This window comes from Pan paniscus, chromosome 3 (genome assembly GCF_029289425.2).
Source record: "Pan paniscus chromosome 3, NHGRI_mPanPan1-v2.0_pri, whole genome shotgun sequence".
Lineage (NCBI taxonomy): Eukaryota > Metazoa > Chordata > Mammalia > Primates > Hominidae > Pan > Pan paniscus.
This window is the reverse complement of record NC_073252.2, coordinates 163,794,233-163,813,880: the sequence shown is the minus strand read 5'-3', so window position 1 is coordinate 163,813,880 and position 19,648 is coordinate 163,794,233. Positions and strand designations below refer to the sequence as shown.

The 19,648-nt window shown below is 35.0% G+C and overlaps 1 protein-coding gene across 2 annotated transcripts in view; it reads right to left on the bottom strand.

Moving 5' to 3' along the window:
- The window catches only part of TLL1 (tolloid like 1), a 232,432-nt gene that overhangs the window by 42,197 nt on the left and 170,587 nt on the right, over nucleotides 1-19,648 (bottom strand). For both annotated transcript variants that reach the window (XM_003821793.4, XM_034959377.3), the window contains 4 exons: nucleotides 18,827-18,972; nucleotides 6,391-6,586; nucleotides 4,354-4,479; nucleotides 1,470-1,630 (listed from right to left, as the gene is read on the bottom strand). In XM_003821793.4, coding sequence (XP_003821841.2) covers nucleotides 1,470-1,630; nucleotides 4,354-4,479; nucleotides 6,391-6,586; nucleotides 18,827-18,972 — 629 coding nt within the window. The remainder of the gene's footprint in view (nucleotides 1-1,469; nucleotides 1,631-4,353; nucleotides 4,480-6,390; nucleotides 6,587-18,826; nucleotides 18,973-19,648) is intronic.

The following is a 19,648-nucleotide window of genomic DNA, read 5'->3' as shown; positions in this document are numbered from 1 at the left end:
TTAAGAGAACACAGAAGTCAGCTACCTCTTTTTTACCTAAAAGCCACTAGTAAAAAGCTAAAACCTCCTTGGTTACTACAAGCAGAATTAAGAGGAAAAAAAGTAATTAAAAGGAAAGAGGCCAGGCACGGTAGCTCATGCCTGTAATCCCAGCACTTCTGGAGGCTGAGGCAGGCGGATCACTTGAAGTCAAGAATTCGAGATTAGCCTGGCCAACATGGTGAAACCCCGTCTCTACTAAATGCAAAAATTAGCTGGGTGTGGTGGCGCATGCCTGTAATCCCAGCTATTCGGGAGGCTGAGGCAGGAAGAATTGTTTGAACCCAGGAGGCGGAGGTTGCAGTGAGTCAAGATAGCACCACTGCACTCCAGCCTGGGCAACAGAGCGAGACTGTGTCTCAAAAAAAAAAAAAGAAAAAAAAAAGGAAAGGAGGAAAAGTAGGCAGTAAAAAAGGAAGAAGAAAAATAGACACACAAAAGCAAAACTATGGTATAAAACCCACAAATATTACCAACAATTACTGCTTCAGTGGCACAGATACATTACATTTCCGTTCTCTGATATACATCAGAGACAAAAGTGTCCAACTGATGTACATCAAAGACAAAATATTTTTTGTGGGTTAATTTTATTTTATGGATGGATAAAAATCATGTTCATTTAGTAAACATTAAAAACGTTGTTGGGAGAAAAGGATGCAAAGGAAGTTAGAAAAAGAAGAGAACGTACAGAAGACGAAACAAAACAAACGTTTATAACCTTTCCTCTGGAATTAAACCAGTGTTGACCAATCACACAAAGGATGTTTTTCTAAAAGTTCCCATTTCAGGCTTGACATTCCATTTGAATTTGATGTGTGTGTGTGCACTAGCACAAAGGAATTTTCAAATAAATGATTTCACTTGTTTAAATGTAGTCACCTGACAGAAACTGTACCTTTAGTAGAGTAAGCTATATTCTGTATAAAAAAAGGATAGCTTTAAATACATCTTTTACTGAGGTTAAAAAATTAATCTTTCCTTCTTTATGAACCATGAGCACATTCATAATGAAAAGCTACATATATAATGAAAATATACCCATTTCCATAAGTAAAATATGCCAGGTTCTTCCAAATGATATTTTTGTTATGACTCAGCCACAGGGTTTTGGTTTATTTTTTTCTAGAAGTGTCTATGTGACATGAAGTTGACCCTAAATACTCCATAGTTATTTAACAAATCAAGAAAATGGTAAATATTAAATACACTAAATAAAAACTCCCTCTAGGTAATTTTCAATCTTCCAGAAAGAGTCTAAAGTATTATCCAATGCCAACGAGATTCATAAGCAGTTGCAGAAATGAGCAGTAAGACAAAGAAAGAATACAATGTCTATACTATTTTACTACTTTTTTTTTTAATTTCACAGTTTGCCTTCAGGAAGTTCCAAAACATGATTTAAAAAATTACAGTTATTGTTCACTTACTTCATTGCCTTCCAATTCAAAAAACTCAAACTTCACAGAAATTCTGTACTGGGTTGGTGCAACCACTTGCCACACACAGTTCTTATTAGGAGGGTACTCCTTGGGCCAGCCGGGGGTGGTTATGGTGCCGTTAAGTTTGGTAAGAAGTCCACCACAAGCAGCTAGAAGAAAAGAAAAGAAAAAGGTATATTCTCCCCATGAAGTCACCCACTTCTTAGCACCTGCCCATTAATTAATACCCAAACATCTCAGCACTAAATTTCAACTATCTTCTGGATTTTAAAATCCAGAAATGGCAGTCTCTGCTCCTTAGTCTTGATACAAGTATTGTGGTCATTAAGTCTCATTTTTAAGGTGTTATTTTGTAGCTTAGGAGCCGAGAATATTATGGCTGTACTAAATTTTAGTAACTTTAAAGTAGGGGGAGCAATTTAAAAAAAATTAAAAATCTAGGTCTCAGTTTTCTTATCTTTAGAGTTGGTCTAATAATATCTTGTAGTGCCTTGGCCACTACAGAATTAAGGAAAAAATATTTTTTTTGTCGGAATTGAGAAGGGTGTTAGGAGATTTAAGGAAAATATACATGTAAAGCACAGTTTAGGCTGATGTAATAAAACCAAATCAATTGTTCATTTCCTCAAACTTTTTTTCCAAGACAAGTAACTCAATATTACCTGAGCTACCAGACAAGATAAATTATGGTAAATAGAACATATTTGTTATTCCAAAAAGTCCAATTTAAATACTGATTTTCTTTTTAAATAGATCTGTGATGATCTATTTTTAAAAGGTTCTATTTAAATTTCATCTCTTCCTTATTGACAGTGAAATTAGCAAAATCATGGTATCCAAAAGCAAGCTGAGTGAAAAGAACATACATTGTACACAGTTCATAATTAATTCCTAAGGAGTCAAGAGTTACCTAAAATAACTGGTCCCTTTTTTGTCTTTGTGCACGTGTGTGTGTGTGTGTGTGTGTGTGTATACACATATACATATATGCTATATTTATGAGTATATACAAACACTACCTGTACAGTTACTTTTACCACTTTCTTGGTAAATTATGATAAAATAAGTATTTCTAGTTGCTCCACAGAAACAGTAGTCTTGTTATTTTTTGATTGTCTCATATACAATGTCCTCTTTTAAAAATATACTGCTTCATTACTAGGTCTTTTTTATTCTAGTAAAGGGGGAAGATTAGTAGGTTAATAGGTGGAATAGAGACTTCTGGAAGCCAAACAGGAAAGTTCAGACTTTTAAGAAGAAACAGGGAGTCTCTGGTTTTTGCTAAATAGGTCAGCAGGGGGGCGTGCATTAAGCAAATAATTCTTTCCCCTTTGCCACTTATTATATCCTCTATTACAGGTACAGTAGAGAACAGGTGCTCATTTTCAGAGGACTAACATTTTGGTAGGAGACATCACAGTAAACCAATAAATACATAAATATAAATAATGTTAAACTGCTACACATTCTATGAAGATGAATTTTGCAGAAATTTTAAAAGAGGAATAAAGGAGGAACAGACTGGAGGAAGAAAGATCTTCCAATTCATCCTGCCTGTAATAGCGGTATGGGGCCTGTAATAGGGTGGAGGCAGGGAAAATAAAAAAGAGTTAGCTTTAAAATCTGAAGGAAGAGATCATAGATAATGGTAAGAAAATGCTTTACAAGAAACCTCATCTTAAAACGTAAAGACGAAATGCAGATAACCACGACAAAAAGTCTTTTTAAAAAAACCAATCTTTTATTGATAAAACACATATTTATCTCCTGCTTTATGTCTGACTGTGCTAGATGTTAGAGATACAAAGATGATTCTAACTCAGGACTTCTCATTTTAATAAGGGAGACATACCTATAGACTATATTAAGAAAACGATAAAAGCAAATGATGGATAGACAGATGGATGGATGGAGAAATGGAGGGATGAATAGATATATAGATGGGTGGATGAAAATCTGATCTAGATAGAGACAGAAATAGATCTAGATATAGTAACATACATATACATGGTGGCCTGGTATGACAGATGGATGAATGAATGATGGTAGGATGGATAGATAAAAATCTAGATCTAGACAGAGATATCTACAGATACATTAATATGTACAAACACAGTGGCCTGGTGAATGGATGGATGGATGAAAGGAAGGATGGATATAAATCTAGGACTAGATGTAGATTTATATATAGATGAATCTAGATAGAAACAAGTATAGATACATTTATTTATATATGTGTGAAATGGTTTGGCTGTGTCCCCACCCAAATCTCATCTTGAATGACAGCTCCCATAATTCCCACATGTCATGGGAGGGACCTGGTGGGAGGTAACTGAATCATGGTTGGGGGGAGTCTTTTCCACGCTGTTCTCACGATAGTGAGAAAGTCTTACGAAATCTGATGATTTTACAAAAAGGAGTCCCCTGCACATGCTTTCTGGCTCGCTGCCATATACGACGTGCCTTTGCTCTTCTTTTGTCTTCTCCCATTATTGTGAGGCCTCACCAGCCATGTGGAACTGTGAGTCCATTAAATCTCTTTCTACTACAAATTACCCAGTCTTGGGTATGTTTTCATTAGCATAATAATTATGCTAATGTGTCTGTATTAGCAGCGTGAGAATGGACTAATATGGTGTGTTATACATATATAAACAAGGTGGCCTGGTAATCAAAGGAGGAAAGGACCCATTCTATAACAAGAATTCAGGTAAGGTTTCACATCAGCTGTGACTGTGAATTGAGTCTTACTAATTGAGGAAAGAGGTCACTATAGGAAAAAGGGAAAGAAAGAGGAAGACAGACAGAGAATGAGAATATAAGAAATAAATAATTGTGGGGGGTGGGGGTCCAGGAAGGAGTGCAGTCATACCTTCACAGCTCCTCCTGTCTGGGCCCAGCTCATAGCCAGGCTCACAGGCACACTGGTAACTGCCCAGAGTGTTCAGACATCGCTGCTCACAGCCTCCACGGTCAGGTTTGGCACACTCGTCTTCCTCTATGAAAATGGTCATAGTTATAGAACAACTATACATATATATGTGTGTATGTATGTGAAATGGTTTGGCTGTGTCCCCACCCAAATCTCACCTTGAATGATATCTCCCAAAATTCTCACGTGTCATAAGAGGGACCTGGTGAGAGGTAACTGAATCATGGTTGGGGGTTCTTTTCCATGCTATTCTTATATATATATATGAGGGCGTAAATCTTTCTAAAAAACTACCATGCTTAATGGTTCCAAATAAAATGGAAACAATTCATTGCTTCCATTGCTTCTATCAGCAAAGGAGCAGGAACAACGTATAAGCCCCTGATGGATAACGTATACAAATTCATGTTGCTGCTAACTAAGCATTGTCAAAAAACCCACAGAAGGCCTGGAAACCTATTGCTGGGCCAGCTGAAGATCACCTTATCTCAGACACAGTGTGTGTTTTTCTGAATTTGAAGTCAAATGAGGATAATGAAGCCTAGCCTTTTTTCAGAATGAAATTTAAAAACTTACTAAAAAGCATAGCTTCAGCAACGCTAATTTTACATTATAGCTTAACAGATATATCAGCAAAAATTCTTTTAAAGAAATATCATTATTTAGAAATAGATTGTGGTGAACATAAATTAAAAGGTATAAAACTCAGAAATTGACTGGATCTCTTTAAATTTAAAACATTGTGTTTCTTATATAGACATTTTGCTCCAGAAAATATGATAACCCCATTTTAATAAATATACATACTGTATAATTGTATATTGAAACCCAAAATATACATAAAGTATATATATACAATATATAATTTTTTTTAAATGTATGTGACAGGATACTCCATAATCTCACTCTTCAGGAATAACCTCATGTGAGTTAGACAAATAGTAAACATTCTCTGAAGAAATTATGCATCAGCAAGACACTTGATTTTGATAAGTAAATATATGAATATCACATGAAAGAAGCTTGATAGCATGTTTCTTCTATGAAATATATCACATACAGAAAATTTCAAACATGTAAATGGATATTTTAATGAATTCTTTTAATACCTGTAGTAAAAGTGCCAAGTTTTTCTATCTTTCATTTCATATGATGAATAAAATAGCTTCCAGGGAAAATCCATTATACTGATCTTCTTTAAATTATGACAATATTTACATATCTATCACTCTAAGTTTTGCAATACACAATTGAATCCTTTATCCTATCCTATATCATTTATCCTATAAAATCAATATGGAGGAAAATTTTGCTTTCTCTTCCCATAGAAAAATTTTATTCTATAATGACACACAACATAAGTGTCAATGAATTTCCTAAATGCATATGTGATGTTAATATTTTCACCAAAATATTTGCTTTCCTTTCACCTCACAATACATACAAAATATGGGACATAAGAATAAACTGAAATGTAGTTATGCATTTCAAAATCAAAGCTGATCAGAGATAATTATTTGTCAAAAAGACATTTTAGATACCAGAATATTCTGCTAAGGAGACCATAAATTATTTTCAATGTGGGGGAATACTAGTCTGAAAGGGAGTAATGCTGGCACCTGGAAACAAATAGATAAACTTCATGTCAGTAACCTTCTTCTGTTCATGAATTCTTGGTTGGTTATTTGCATTGCAAATATTTTCTTTCTGTCTGTATATCCTTTTCTGGAACTTGCTGTTTTGACTATTTCATAAAAAACAGATGGTAGAATATCCTAATGGAATTCCTATCCTGTGCTATGAAGTTCTAAACTCTAGTATTTTATTAATAACCTTTTCTATCGAAACTCTCCAAAATATCCTTATTCATATTCAACTTTCAATACAACTTTCTCTAGTTCTCCCCTAAATCAAAGCTAAACACTACAATTATCCTTGAGAAAGAAAATCTGACATTTGAAAATTATTTCAAATTACCTTTAAAAAAGTTAGCAGCAAACCCTGCTTTGTTCACAGTTCCATCAGAAACAAACTTCATCCACAAAGTATTGGAGGTAGATCTTATATCTTCAGGTTTGTCATAACCACAGAAACGCCCTATCAAAGGGCTATTTTCACTGGTTCCATCTCTAACTTCCAGGTAGTCATAAGCACAGTTGTCATGTCTTTCAATCTGCAACAGAAAAAAATATGTGAAAATATATGTTTATAGATAAAACATTTTCTATAGGAAGATAGATGTCTTCTCAGTGCCATACTTCTGATTTGTTAATATAAAAAGTTATTTGTATCAAATGAGTGTCCTTGAATGTTTCTCACGAACGTACACTGTAATAGCCATGAACAAAGAATGTTATTCTAGTAGACAGGGAAGGATAAAAAATAACTATGAAACAGTACATCCACATGAGTCAGGATCAGCAGAAATTAGTTGTCTTTTAAAAGAAAATTAAACTACAAGTAGAAATTCTTCATTCAATAGAGGCTGAAAAAAATCCAAAATTAAAAATTATCACTAAAAATCTGGGCCTGATACACTGCTGCAAGTAATATATAACTTCTTCTGAATCATAGTTATAAAAATTGCTGCATATTCTCACTCATAGGTGGGAATTGAACAATGAGATCACATGGACTCAGGAAGGGGAATATCACACTCTGGGGACTGTGGTGGGGTGGGGGGAGGGGGGAGGGATAGCATTGGGAGATATACCTAATGCTAGATGACGAGTTAGTGGGTGCAGCGCACCAGCATGGCACATGTATACATATGTAACTAACCTGCACAATGTGCACATGTACCCTAAAACTTAAAGTATAATAAAAAAAATTGCTCCATAGTCTTTCAATAAAATCATTATTGTATTCATAGAAAATTTGGATTCAAATACTCTGAACAAATGTAGCACTATTTTTGGTTATAAATCTCTTTTTGAAACGAAAATCTGATAATATGGGATTACTGTTCTTCCTTAGTCTATTGAATTCTTTCTCCATAATTAACCTGGCTGTGTAGAGAAAGACTACTATATAGTAGAATCAACAGTGGTTTTCCCTTTCCCAAGGAAATATGGCCTTGTTTGGATGAGGCTTTTTATCTCAACACACTCCTCTCAGCCCAGATAATCAGGGGAAACTCAATCTCTTTCCTTAACAAATGAATGCAAATATCAGGTCAGACTATTGGCCTATGACACTTTTTGGGGAACTATATGTTCATGGACCCATGTTTCAGCCCTGAACTTCTGAAAACAAACCAACAAAAAAAACAAAATTTATAAATTGTTTTAAAAATTGTAAGACAATTTTTATGTAAAATTCTTGTTTTTCACCTTTCACAGAAGTTGACCACTAGAACTAAAGTCTTCAAAGAGTCAACTGCTTATTAGGTATTTAAAAGTAGAAAGCAGAGATATCTACAATTAAAACACCATGAAAAGTATCAAATGTTGTCAATATCACTCAACATACAATTCGTTAATTTATGGAACGCTGTTACTAGTGTTAAGGAATACGTAGAATGTCAAGGAATATCGGGGAATGTCCATGGAACTGCAACTTGAACGCATGAAACTGCCAGTATAGTTGGTAGAAAAATATGTTTTCTGCCTTATCAAAACACTAACAATAATAGTCTTCAAATGAGGTAGTATAAGGACAAACAAAAAAAATACACTTTGAAGCACAGATTTACTTAGAACTAGGTACTACATTTGCTGCTTCCTAGTCACAAAATACTCAGTGCCTACTCTCCACTAGGCACTCTCTCTGCTTGGTATGCATCATTCAGAAAAATATCAAATAACCTTGCCCTCCTGGTGCTTGCATTCTACTGATGAGTAGCCAGAAAAGCAACAATAAACAAAATAAATAATTAAATCATAAAATATTAGAAAGTCATAAATTCAATGGAAAAATAGAAAGCGTAGCAAGATAAGAAGTGTGAGAAGATGGCTATGGCCACCCTGAAGTTTCCTGATATAATCTGATCTCAGAAATTAATTAAGAACAGGCCTAGTTAGTAACTGGATGAGAGATGTATGAGAAATTGGGTGGGGGAGAGAAGGCTGTAATTTTAAGGTAGGTGCTCATTGGATACTTTTCATAAATCCATATTTTTCCTAAAAATAAATTATTTTTGTGAGTGTACAATTATGGGAATAAATGGAAAATATTTACATAAAGAATATCTAATTTTAAAAGCACATTTTAAAAACTAACTCAATTGGTCACCAGGGGTGACAAGCCCAATTTGGCCAAATATATATATATATATATAACCTCTTATCTCAGTCTTTAATATAATCCCTTCAAAATCAGGGTTCTCTATAAATATGAGAACATTTCCAGATGGCCAAAGGCTGTTCTTGGTCAAGGGGACAATACAGAAAATAATATCTCAGATTTCAAGTTATAGAGTTTGATAACAGAATAAATGACAAAACTGTAGACAAAATAACCAAAGTCTTGGCAAACCAAACTATCCTCCCCTGCTAAAGCAGCACAGAATGAACTGCTCCTGATTCACTAATCCTATTGGAAGAGGGGGAGAAAGAATGAGATAGAAAACCACAAGAATTGAGAATACACAATGAAGGAAGCAACATCTTGTAGTAGAAGGTCCATTAATAAAAATAATATTATGACCAGGCACGGTGGCTCACACCTGTAATCCCAGGACTTTGGGAGGTCTTAGCAGGTGGATCACATGGTCAGGAGTTCAAGACCAGCCTGGCCAAGGTGGTGAAACACTGTCTCTACTAAAAATACAAAACAATTAGCTGGGCATGGTGGCAGGCACCTGTAATCCCAGCTACTTGGGAGTCTGAGGCAGAGAATTGCTTGAACCCAGGAGGTGGAGGTTGCAGTGAGCCAAGATCGTGCCACTGCACTCCAGCCTGGGCAACACACTGAGACTCCATCACAAAATAAAATAAATTTAAAAAAGATAATATTACATTGCTTCATATTAGAAATCAGGCTAGTGTAAAAATTAAAAATGTTAATTAAAAAGGGTTTTAATTACTATTTTAGGAAGATTATTATTAAAAATTATGGTACAAACAAGGAAGACAACATAGTTCCTATTGAAAATGAAACTCAAAATGTCAGATTTCTTCAATGATTAAAAAGAAATAGGATAATTTATATATTGCCTGGTCTATAAAACTCTATTCCTTTAATAGATATACAATCATTCACTTTACATTTTAATTTACAGTGTATTCACTGGTTACTTAGTAAAAATTGTAATTTTAAATATTTTATATGATACACAAAGAGTAAATATTTCACAGGTAAAAATAGCTAATTATAGGGTTAAATTCACTAGTACATATTTATGCATTACATATTATTTACATATTAAATATGTACCCGGTATTTGGGGCAACAGCATTCTCACACAGTGAATGCCACAGATTTTGAGTTGCCTAGAAAATAATATGTGCCTCATCTACATGAATTTATGATATTTGGAAATACATTATATCTTTACAACAACAATTCTAGATATCTCGTCAATTACCTGAATGGTCTTCAGTTACTTATTTTTCCAGTTTAATCCTAAATGCAAGGCTTGCACAATGAATTTACTCCATTTGTACTAATAATAATTATACTTCATCAGCTACATCAACACGAGTGATAACAATGAGCACAAATGAATATTTGAGTTACTTTGTGTCATTTGTGCAACATTTTCTTGAGCTACATCAAATTACTTCATCAATTAATATATGGAATGGATAGAAATAAATATGATTGAAACTAAAATGTGAATCAAGTCCATCGATGTCATGCCAGTAACTTTAAGCTTCATCAGTAAAAGAACACCAAAGGCAATGATTTATAGAAAGAATGAAAAAGAAACAAAGAAAAGAAAGGAAAGAAAGAGGAAGGAAAGAAGGAAGGAAGGAAGGAAGGAAGGAAAGGAGGGAGGGAAGAAAGAAGGGAGGGAGGGAGGGAGGGAGGAGAAAAAAGAAAAAAGAGAAAAAAGAAAAGAGAAAGAGCAGTTTCTTTTTGAGTTAAAGCATGGATACAGTTCAGATAACTGGGAGCTGAACTCAACGTCATGTATAATTAAACACACAATAAACATATAATAAATAAAGATGATGCCGATTTCTTACACACTTTAAGGTAAGCAGAGCATAAACCATGTATTAATATGACAAGTTTATCATAATGTAAACAGACCTAATATCTTCATAGAGAATATAGGGGAAGTGATAGTAAGCTCTGAACAATTTTCAGAAAACTAATAAGTAAATGATATCAGAAGTAGAGCCAAATACACAAAGAAGGAAGAACATGTACAAAGACTAGTCAGAAGGGATTCATAGTACATTTCACTACTGAGGGTTCATATCTTTAATGCAGAATGAAGATGAACCATAGAAAAAGTAAGTGATTTCTATTTAGCAACAACTAAAATAAATTTAACCAAAAGTGGTCAACTTCTCATTCTAAACCTGCCAACCTGTACAGAGTTTAGTGGTCAGTGCATGTGGATGAGCTCTGGCACTGAAGGAAAGCCAGCCCTGGAGGTAGGGGTCACGCCCAGGCTTGGGACACACTCACATGCTTGCCTTCATTTGATAACCAAATTTCCAAATCAATATGCCATTGCACAAATATCTATTGCGGTATCTAGTTATTTATAAAAATCTCTGAAAACTTAGAAATTTCTAGATAATAATTTTTAGTAAAAGGTATCCCATGCTCCCTAAAAAATAAAAAATAGAATTACCATATGATCTAGCAATACCACTTCTGGGTAAATACCCCAAAGAATTGAAAGCACAGTCTTGTAGAGATATTTGCATACTTACGTTCATAGCAGCATTTTCACAATAGCCAAAAAGTGGAAGCAATCCACAGGTTCATTGATAGATGAATGGATAAATAAAATGTGGTATACACATACAATGGAATATTATTCCACCTTTAATTAATTTAATATTAATTAAATTAAATATTTAATTAATATTTAATTAAATATTAAATTAAATTAAATTAAATATTTAATTTAAGTATTAAAAAGGGGTACTTAAAATTCTCTAATTCATAGAGACAGAAAGAATGGAGGTTGCCATAAGGAATTAGGGGAAGGAGGAAAAAATTAGGGTGTTTTTGTGTGATGGGATAGTGTTTCAGCTTTGCAAGATGAAGAGTTCTGGAAATTGCTTGAACATTTTGAATCTACTTAACACTACTGAACTGTACACTTAACAACTGGTTAAGATGGAAAATTTTATGTTATGTATATTTTGCTTTAATCAAATATAGTTCTCATGACTGTTACAATGTAGCTTTAAAACATAGCTAATGTATACATGTGCCATGCTGGTGCGCTGCACCCACTAACTCGTCATCTAGCATTAGGTATATCTCCCAATGCTATCCTTCCCCCCTCCCCCCTCCCCACCACAGTCCCCAGAGTATGGTATTCCCCTTCCTGTGTCCATGTGATCTCATTGTTCAATTCCCACCTATGAGTGAGAATATGCGGTGTTTGGTTTTTTGTTCTTGCGATAGTTTACTGAGAATGATGGTTTCCAATTTCATCCATGTCCCTACAAAGGATATGAACTCATCATTTTTTATGGCTGCATAGTATTCCATGGTGTATATGTGCCACATTTTCTTAATCCAGTCTATCATTGTTGGACATTTGGGTTGGTTCCAAGTCTTTGCTATTGTGAATAATGCCGCAATAAACATATGTGTGTATACATATGTAACTAACCTGCACAATGTGCACATGTACCCTAAAACTTAAAGTATAATAAAAAATAAAAATAAATAAAAAAATAAAAAAAAACATAGCTAATGTAATCAGATATAATTAATGCAATCTAAGTGATGCAACTTGTATAGATAGTATTATTTTAAATGATATACACTTGGAGCAATGTTAAAGCTGTTTATGCTTTGGGGGAAAATGTTAAATAAAACTGATTAATAAAAACAATGCAAATGAGCATTTATCATTAAAAATTAAAAATAATTTTTATAATGAGAAAAATCTAGTAAAGTCTAGGAAATAATAGTATAAACAAAAGGAACATTGAATAAAAAGGTGAAAAGCTTAATACATAATTATTTTAAATTATATTATCTTATTTAATAATATTTATTAGTAGTAATATTTAAAATTAAGTTGACACAACACATGAATAATTACAGCTCAAAAAAAAGTTCAAACATGTTAAAAGCAACATCATAGGTCTTGCTTAGGTTTATTTTCATGTGAATGGTTTATTTAACTGCTGCCACTTCATTTTTTTCTTCATGATTCAAGTATTTTTTGATTACTCATAAATTTAATAATTTTATTGTAAACCTGCTATGGCCAAATAATATTCACTTGACAGTATGTGAACAGTGGTGAATAAAACAGACATGCCTCTGATGGACTGACACATAATGATTAAACAACAAAAATGTATAAGTGAAGATAGTTACAAAAGGAAAGATTTGAATGCCATAATATTATATTAATAGAATACTGACGCTTCTCTTTACTACTAGACCTGGTGACATCAATGCACAGAGCCAGGGCTTCATTTTGATCATAGTGCTACCAGTTGTGCAACCTTGGGCAAGTTGATTGAAACTAACAAGTGCTAATCTTTCAGACACAAGGATAGCCTAGACCGTAATTCATGAAGAGCTGCATAACTCCTCTGTTTTATAGCCATTACTAAAATATATTCTCAGCTAAGTTCCCAGAAACAGTACATGGCAAGCAGAAAATCCTTAACTAATTAAAACCTCCTTATCTCGGCTTTTTAGTTCATTCACAAAGACTAGTCTACTTATCATTAAATTAATAAAAAATATTTAAAGGATTTAAAGGATTACTTTTAGACAAGCAATCTACCAAGTACCAAGATAAAAACTTATGCACATAGTTTAGAATGTTTCAGCTTGCAGCTGTGGTGGTTAATGGTATTAATCAGCTCTGGTTTTCATAAGGAAAGTATCACCAAATCAGAATGTGTAGTAATGTTGACAAGTACCTCAAACTTAATACCGTTTGAACTAATGTACGTGGTAATTTCAATTTAAACAAAAGTAAGCTCCAGGTTTGTTTCACTTCTTTTCTGCTTTAGTGACATTCCTTTGAAGCTGTTACTGTAAACATTTCCAGCCTTCCAAACTTTTTCTCTTTTGTATTTCTTCTTACTGAAAATTCTCAAATAAAATAATAGTACTAGAAGCTTCTTTACAAATGATTCTGCTGCTAAATAGAGAACAAGCTTTCCAAATTACTTTCAGAGGGAATCTATATTCATATACAAACTCACTTCAGTATACTGGTCTTAAGAAATAATGTATCCAATAACTACCAGAGGAGAGAAAACTTCCTGTATTAGTCCATTCCAGATGCTATGAGAAAATATCATAGATAGGGTGGTTTACAAACCACGAAATTTATTTCCATAGTTTTCAAGGCTGGAAGTTCAAGGTTAAGGCACTAGCAGATTCAGTGTCTGGTGAGGGCCCTCTTCATAAGCGTTGCCTTTTCATTTTGCCCTCACATGGTAGAAGCTCCCTAGGCCTTTTTTTCTTTCTTTTTTTTTTTCCGAGATGGAATTTCGCTCTTGTTGCCCAGGCTAGAGTGCAGTGGCACGATCCTGGCTCACTGCAAACTCTGTCTCCCAGGTTCAAGCGATTCCCCTGCCTCAGCCTCTTGAGTAGCTGGGATTACGGGCGCCCACCACCACGCCCAGCTAATTTTGTATTTCTAGTAGAGACGGGGTTTCACCATGTTGGTCAGGCTGGTCTTGAACTCCTGACCTCAGGTGATCCGCCCGCCTAGGCCTCCCAAAGTGCTGAGATTACAGGCATGAGCCACAGCTCCTAGCCCCTAGGCCTCTTTTATAGGAGCACTGATTCATTCATGAGGGCTCCACTCTCATGACTAATCACGTCCCAAAGACCCCACTGCTAATACCATCACCTTTGGAATCAGTGTTTCACCATATAAATTTTGGGTAGACACAAACATCCAGACCACATCACTTCCCAAATGGTATAATTACAGAGGCATCAAGATTCTATTACCTGCCAAATAGTGTTCCTTCCTGCTCAAAGATTCCTGAAACTCATTCACAAAGACACATAAACTTTATTTGAGCACTTTCATGAAAATGCAAATGGCACTGGCAAAGGTAAAGCCATGACATAAATTCACATAGAAGCATGAATGATGGACAGCTAAGAAGTTCTTTAAAGTAGATTTCAACAGCATGATGGACAAGTTTATCTTCATGGTCCTTATATCTGAAGAATAATAATATAATATAATATATTATTAATTATATATTATATTAGTTACTATAAAGAATAATAAATGAGGCCAGGTGCGGTGGCTCATACCTGTAATCCCAGCACTTTGGGAGGCCAAGGAGGGCAGATCACGAATTCAGGAGATCGAGACCAACCTGGCTAACATGGTGAAACCCTGTCTCTACTAAAAATACAAAAAATTAGCCAGGCACAGTGGCACATGCCTGTAGTCCCAGCTACTCGGGAGGCTGAGGCAGGAGAATCGCTTGAACCTGGGAGGTGGAGGTTGCAGTGAACCGAGATTGCGCCACTGCCTTGCAGCCTGGGCGAAACAGAGCAAGACTCCATCTCAAAAAAAAAAGAATAATAAACAAAAATATAAACAGTTTTCGAAACAAGGCAAAGACTAGAATCAGTGAATAAAAACTGTACTTTATCAGGTAAAATCATATAATATTGAAAATTTATGAAAACATTTTGATTATACATTTTCAACACAAATATGTATAAAATGTATAATACCCATATTGAAAACATATGTAAACAAAAAAACTGATATAAACAGATAATTGACTAAATTAAACAACCACCTAATGACTATTAGAACAAATAAGAAAATATATAAAGCTGATTCTTGATATTCATGCTAGTTACAGTCTATTAAGTTGCTCGGAATACTGAACTAGCAAGTACTGATTCATTGCTCCTAGGGTTACAGTTCCTGTGAGATTCTAGGCACAACATTTTGTTTTGTGCGTTTCTGTTTAAAGACGCATTAATACAGGTTGCCCATTTATTAATACTGAACTCTTACCCAACAGCCCTATATATACACCATACATGTCTGAACGAAGATAATCTGACACACGTGTTTTCTCAGTAAGGCACATCACAGCTGGCAATGGGCACATTAGGTGACTCAAAATTTGCTGCTGTGTACATGTCTGTGAATGACCTAGAAGGCACTGCAAATATTAATTTTAGGCTTCCAAAATTTTAGTAAATAAGCAGATTTGCAAACAAAATCAGGATCAAATGTACCTGGGTTTTAATGCTCTTTTAGTACTCACCAGTGTGATACTAGGTTAGCGGCATAAACTCAGTTTCCTTGCCTAGAAGATTTAGATGTCTATTAGGCACCTTTAAATCCTGTGACTTGTGAATTTCTTGAAACTCAGCGTCTCTAGTCTAAAGTCAGTCTAACTTCACCATACCAGGTACTCCATAATCTAAATCTTTCTTATCTATCCAGGCTTGTTTCCCTCTGCATGGAAACTTACATGCCTTTAATAAAGGATATATTCATTTTCATCTGCCAACCGTCACACATTCATACATTGACTTACATATAATCCATCCATCCATTTTTCTCATCTATTACCCAACATTAATCTCACAAACAATGTTGCTGGAGATAAAATGATCAGAGACACAGGTAAAATCCTAACAAAATGATCAGAGACACAGGTAAGATCCCAATCCGTTGGTGGACATATTCTAGTGAGAGAGACAGATAATAAACATGTACATAAAGAGATATGCAGCATAAATTCCGGTAGTTGGAAGTGCAATTTACTAAAAATAAAACAGAGTGATGATTTAGAGATAATTGTAGGTAAGAAAGTATTTTAAGTAGTGTTATCAGCCAAGAACTTTTTAAGAAGGCAGTAATTAAGCAGAGATCCAAATATAGTAACAGGAGAGTAAAAGCAAAGACCTGAGGCAGCGGAACATCAGTGGTAAATGCTGTGATGTGGGAGTGAGGTTGGTGTTTCTAAGAAAGAGAAAGAGGGCGAGACGAGCTGACACAGAGGGAGTGAGGAGGAGCCAAAGACCAATCAAAAGTACCGTGGCCCATGATAATCGAGTCTAGATGTTATTTTAGGTGTGATGGAAATCCCCTGTCAGTAGCGCAGTGTCATAATCTAACGTACATTGTAAAAGCATCACTCTGGTTTTGAGGTGAAGAACGGGATATGCAGAGCAAGAGTAGAGACCTGAGGTTCTTCCTGTGAGTTCCAAGCAAAGGGGTGATGATGAGAACAGTGGTGGTGTAAAGTCATCGTGTATGAGGTATAGTTTGAAGACAAAGCAACTGATATATGCTGATAGATTGGCTGCAGGGCTTAAGAGAAAAGGTAGAATTAAGGATGTTCCTTGGGTAAGCGGTGACAAAAAGTACTGAAATAGTACTGACATAAATAGAAGAAGAGTGGGTTTAGTAAGTAAAATAAAATAAGCAAGGGTTCGGTTTTGGTCATGTAAAGACAAGAGATCTACCAGATACCATAATGTGTCTAACATATAAATGAGGGAGGCAGAAACATAGAAATAAAGTAATATGAAGATAGGACAGGAAACTAGAGACAATAAATAAAATGTACTCTCAGCCATTCTATGACATGACTTTTCCCAGGTCATAAACCGTAGTCATCACTGATTCATTCATTCAGTAAACAAGTATTTATTAAGTAACTACTGTGTGTCAGGCATGGTTCTAAGTGCCTGAGGTGCATATCTTTTCCATTTGTCTTTATGTTATCTTATTTTTGAAGACTGTCACTGCTATTGCATTGATAAATAAAAAAATAAACTACAAATCAACTAAGGTAGCAACTTCATGCATCAGTTTTCAGGCTGATGGAATGAATGAATTTTCTGACATCATGTCTATAATAGAATTCCACAAAAAAACTGAATTACATATTAAAAGACAGTTAATCTCTTAATTCTTGAAATATCACAAAACACAGCAAACACAGACATTGGGTGGATAATTTTTATGAGCCTTTTTTTGTCTAAATCATGGGTGAAATTTTTCTACTCAATTTTAATTAACTATCAACAATAAACCAGTCTATTTGAACAGTATTTGCAAACCTATTAGTCCATTAAATTAACAAAGTTCAACTGTCAATCAAATAATGGCAAAACCAAAGTTTCCAAAAGTACAAAAAAAAATGGTCTGGAGCATAAAATACAACATAATGATTAAAGTAGAAAGTATATATATATTTGGTAACAAAAGGAAATACATCTGGGAAGTTAAATGCTACATGCAAGGGGACAGAGACAAGTACTGAAGAAATAGAATGTACAGGCATGCAGATGAGGATGAGAGATTCTCTGACTTTACTGGCAATCCCTGGATTCTCCTGGTGCTCCTGCTGCAGGTACAGACACACAACCATGACCACGGTCACTGCCCTCAGTAAGTAGTGTTCATAGTGCTCATTACTACCCACTGGGTGGTAGGGCTCATTACTACCTTCTGATCACTTGGTGAATTAGTCTTCCAATCAGTAAAGACTCCATCTCCAATCATGTATCTAAATTTCTAACCCTGGTTGGGACCTACCACCTGCATCTCATTGTTCTTCTCCACTTCAGCTTGGGCTCTCAATTACTAGACCAACTCTGATTTAAACATACTCTGGAGTTCCTGAGAAATTCCTCTATTTCTTGGCTTTAAATCGTTAACTCAGTCCCTTTCATCCCACAAAAATGACTCACGGGCCGGCGTGTTAGTTCTGGACACAGACTTTGATCCAAAAATTCTGATTGGCCTTTGGTTTCTTCTGACCCGTCATCTAATAACACAATGATGCTGCTGATCTCCCTGATGAATATTTGTAAGGAGGTTGAAAGCTCGTAAGAACACTTAAAATCCCTATTTTTGATATAAACAATTACCTGTGTTACGGTAAAAAAAAAAAAAGGTGAAAAATGTTTTGTTCCTCTTACAAAAAAGACTTTCTACCTTTTAATCTCTTAGTTTAGAAGAGAAATAAAAGTTCTATTACTTAATGGACCCTCTTGTGAAATAAGCCTGTGCATTTGTCAAAAGAAACTATTGTCAGTACTTCAAACATTCTAATTCAAATAGCACAGATAATGTAAACTCACTTTAATCTTCTTGAAAATGTCTGCAAACGAGGAAAGAAGAAAAAAAAACCCTTTTGCTCTTGATGTTGCATTTTATGAGCGATCCTTTGCTTCTTTGCTGATTAAAAGGCTGACTCTCTGTTTCTTTGCTGATTTAATGAGGATTCTCTTAAATGCCATTGTCGTTTATGGAGAATATTTGCCAGGAAGATAGCCTAAAAGACTTTACCTCAAAGGACTGAAAGGTCAGCCCGACGTGGTAGCTCTCAGACACTGTTATTTTCCACACACATTCTTTCATCGGGCGATAGTCATCAGGATAATTAGGAGACTGAATCTGTCCTTCATTTTTACGTATCTCACCTCCACAGATCGCTGAAGAAAGCCAAAAAATAAACAAATAACTAAGCCTGGACATGCTATTTCATTTTCATTTTCTTCTAGGGTAACATTGAAGTTCAGCTCCTGTAGCTCAGTACATAAAGACCAGGCTATAAAAATCAAAGTTGACTGGTTGTAATGTAGCAAATATTTATGTGGTAAAAAAAACCTAGTAAAGTAACTACAAATATTAGATAATGGTCAAGGAATAAATAATTTTTAATCCTATCTTAACGAAAAGGTATTTTTTAACCTTTAAAAACCTTTAGTGGCTTTGTGAATTTATTCTCTGTGAGTTTGTTCTGTGATTCTCTGAGCTGCTTCCTTTGGTCTTTCGACCACAGGTAAAATAGCTCATCAGAAGAGGAGCCTCATCCTGAACAGAACTCACTGGGTCTCTGGCAGCGAGTTAGTGTCATGTGCGCAGCGTCCGTGACTCCCTCCAAATAATCCTCTTCACTACTAGGCAGTTAATCCTTAAAACAAAATGCTTCCGTTTACTTAAAAGTTTAAAGGAAGCAGAAATCTTCTGTCTTCAAAATTACTTAAACTGCTGTACTAGGAAGTGTCTCCTCCACCCACAACCTGGCAAGAAAGGAGCTGGTTTTAAAGCCAAGAAAGCACAATGCCAGTTTATTGTTTTAGAGAAGCATAAAACAAAGCATTTAAT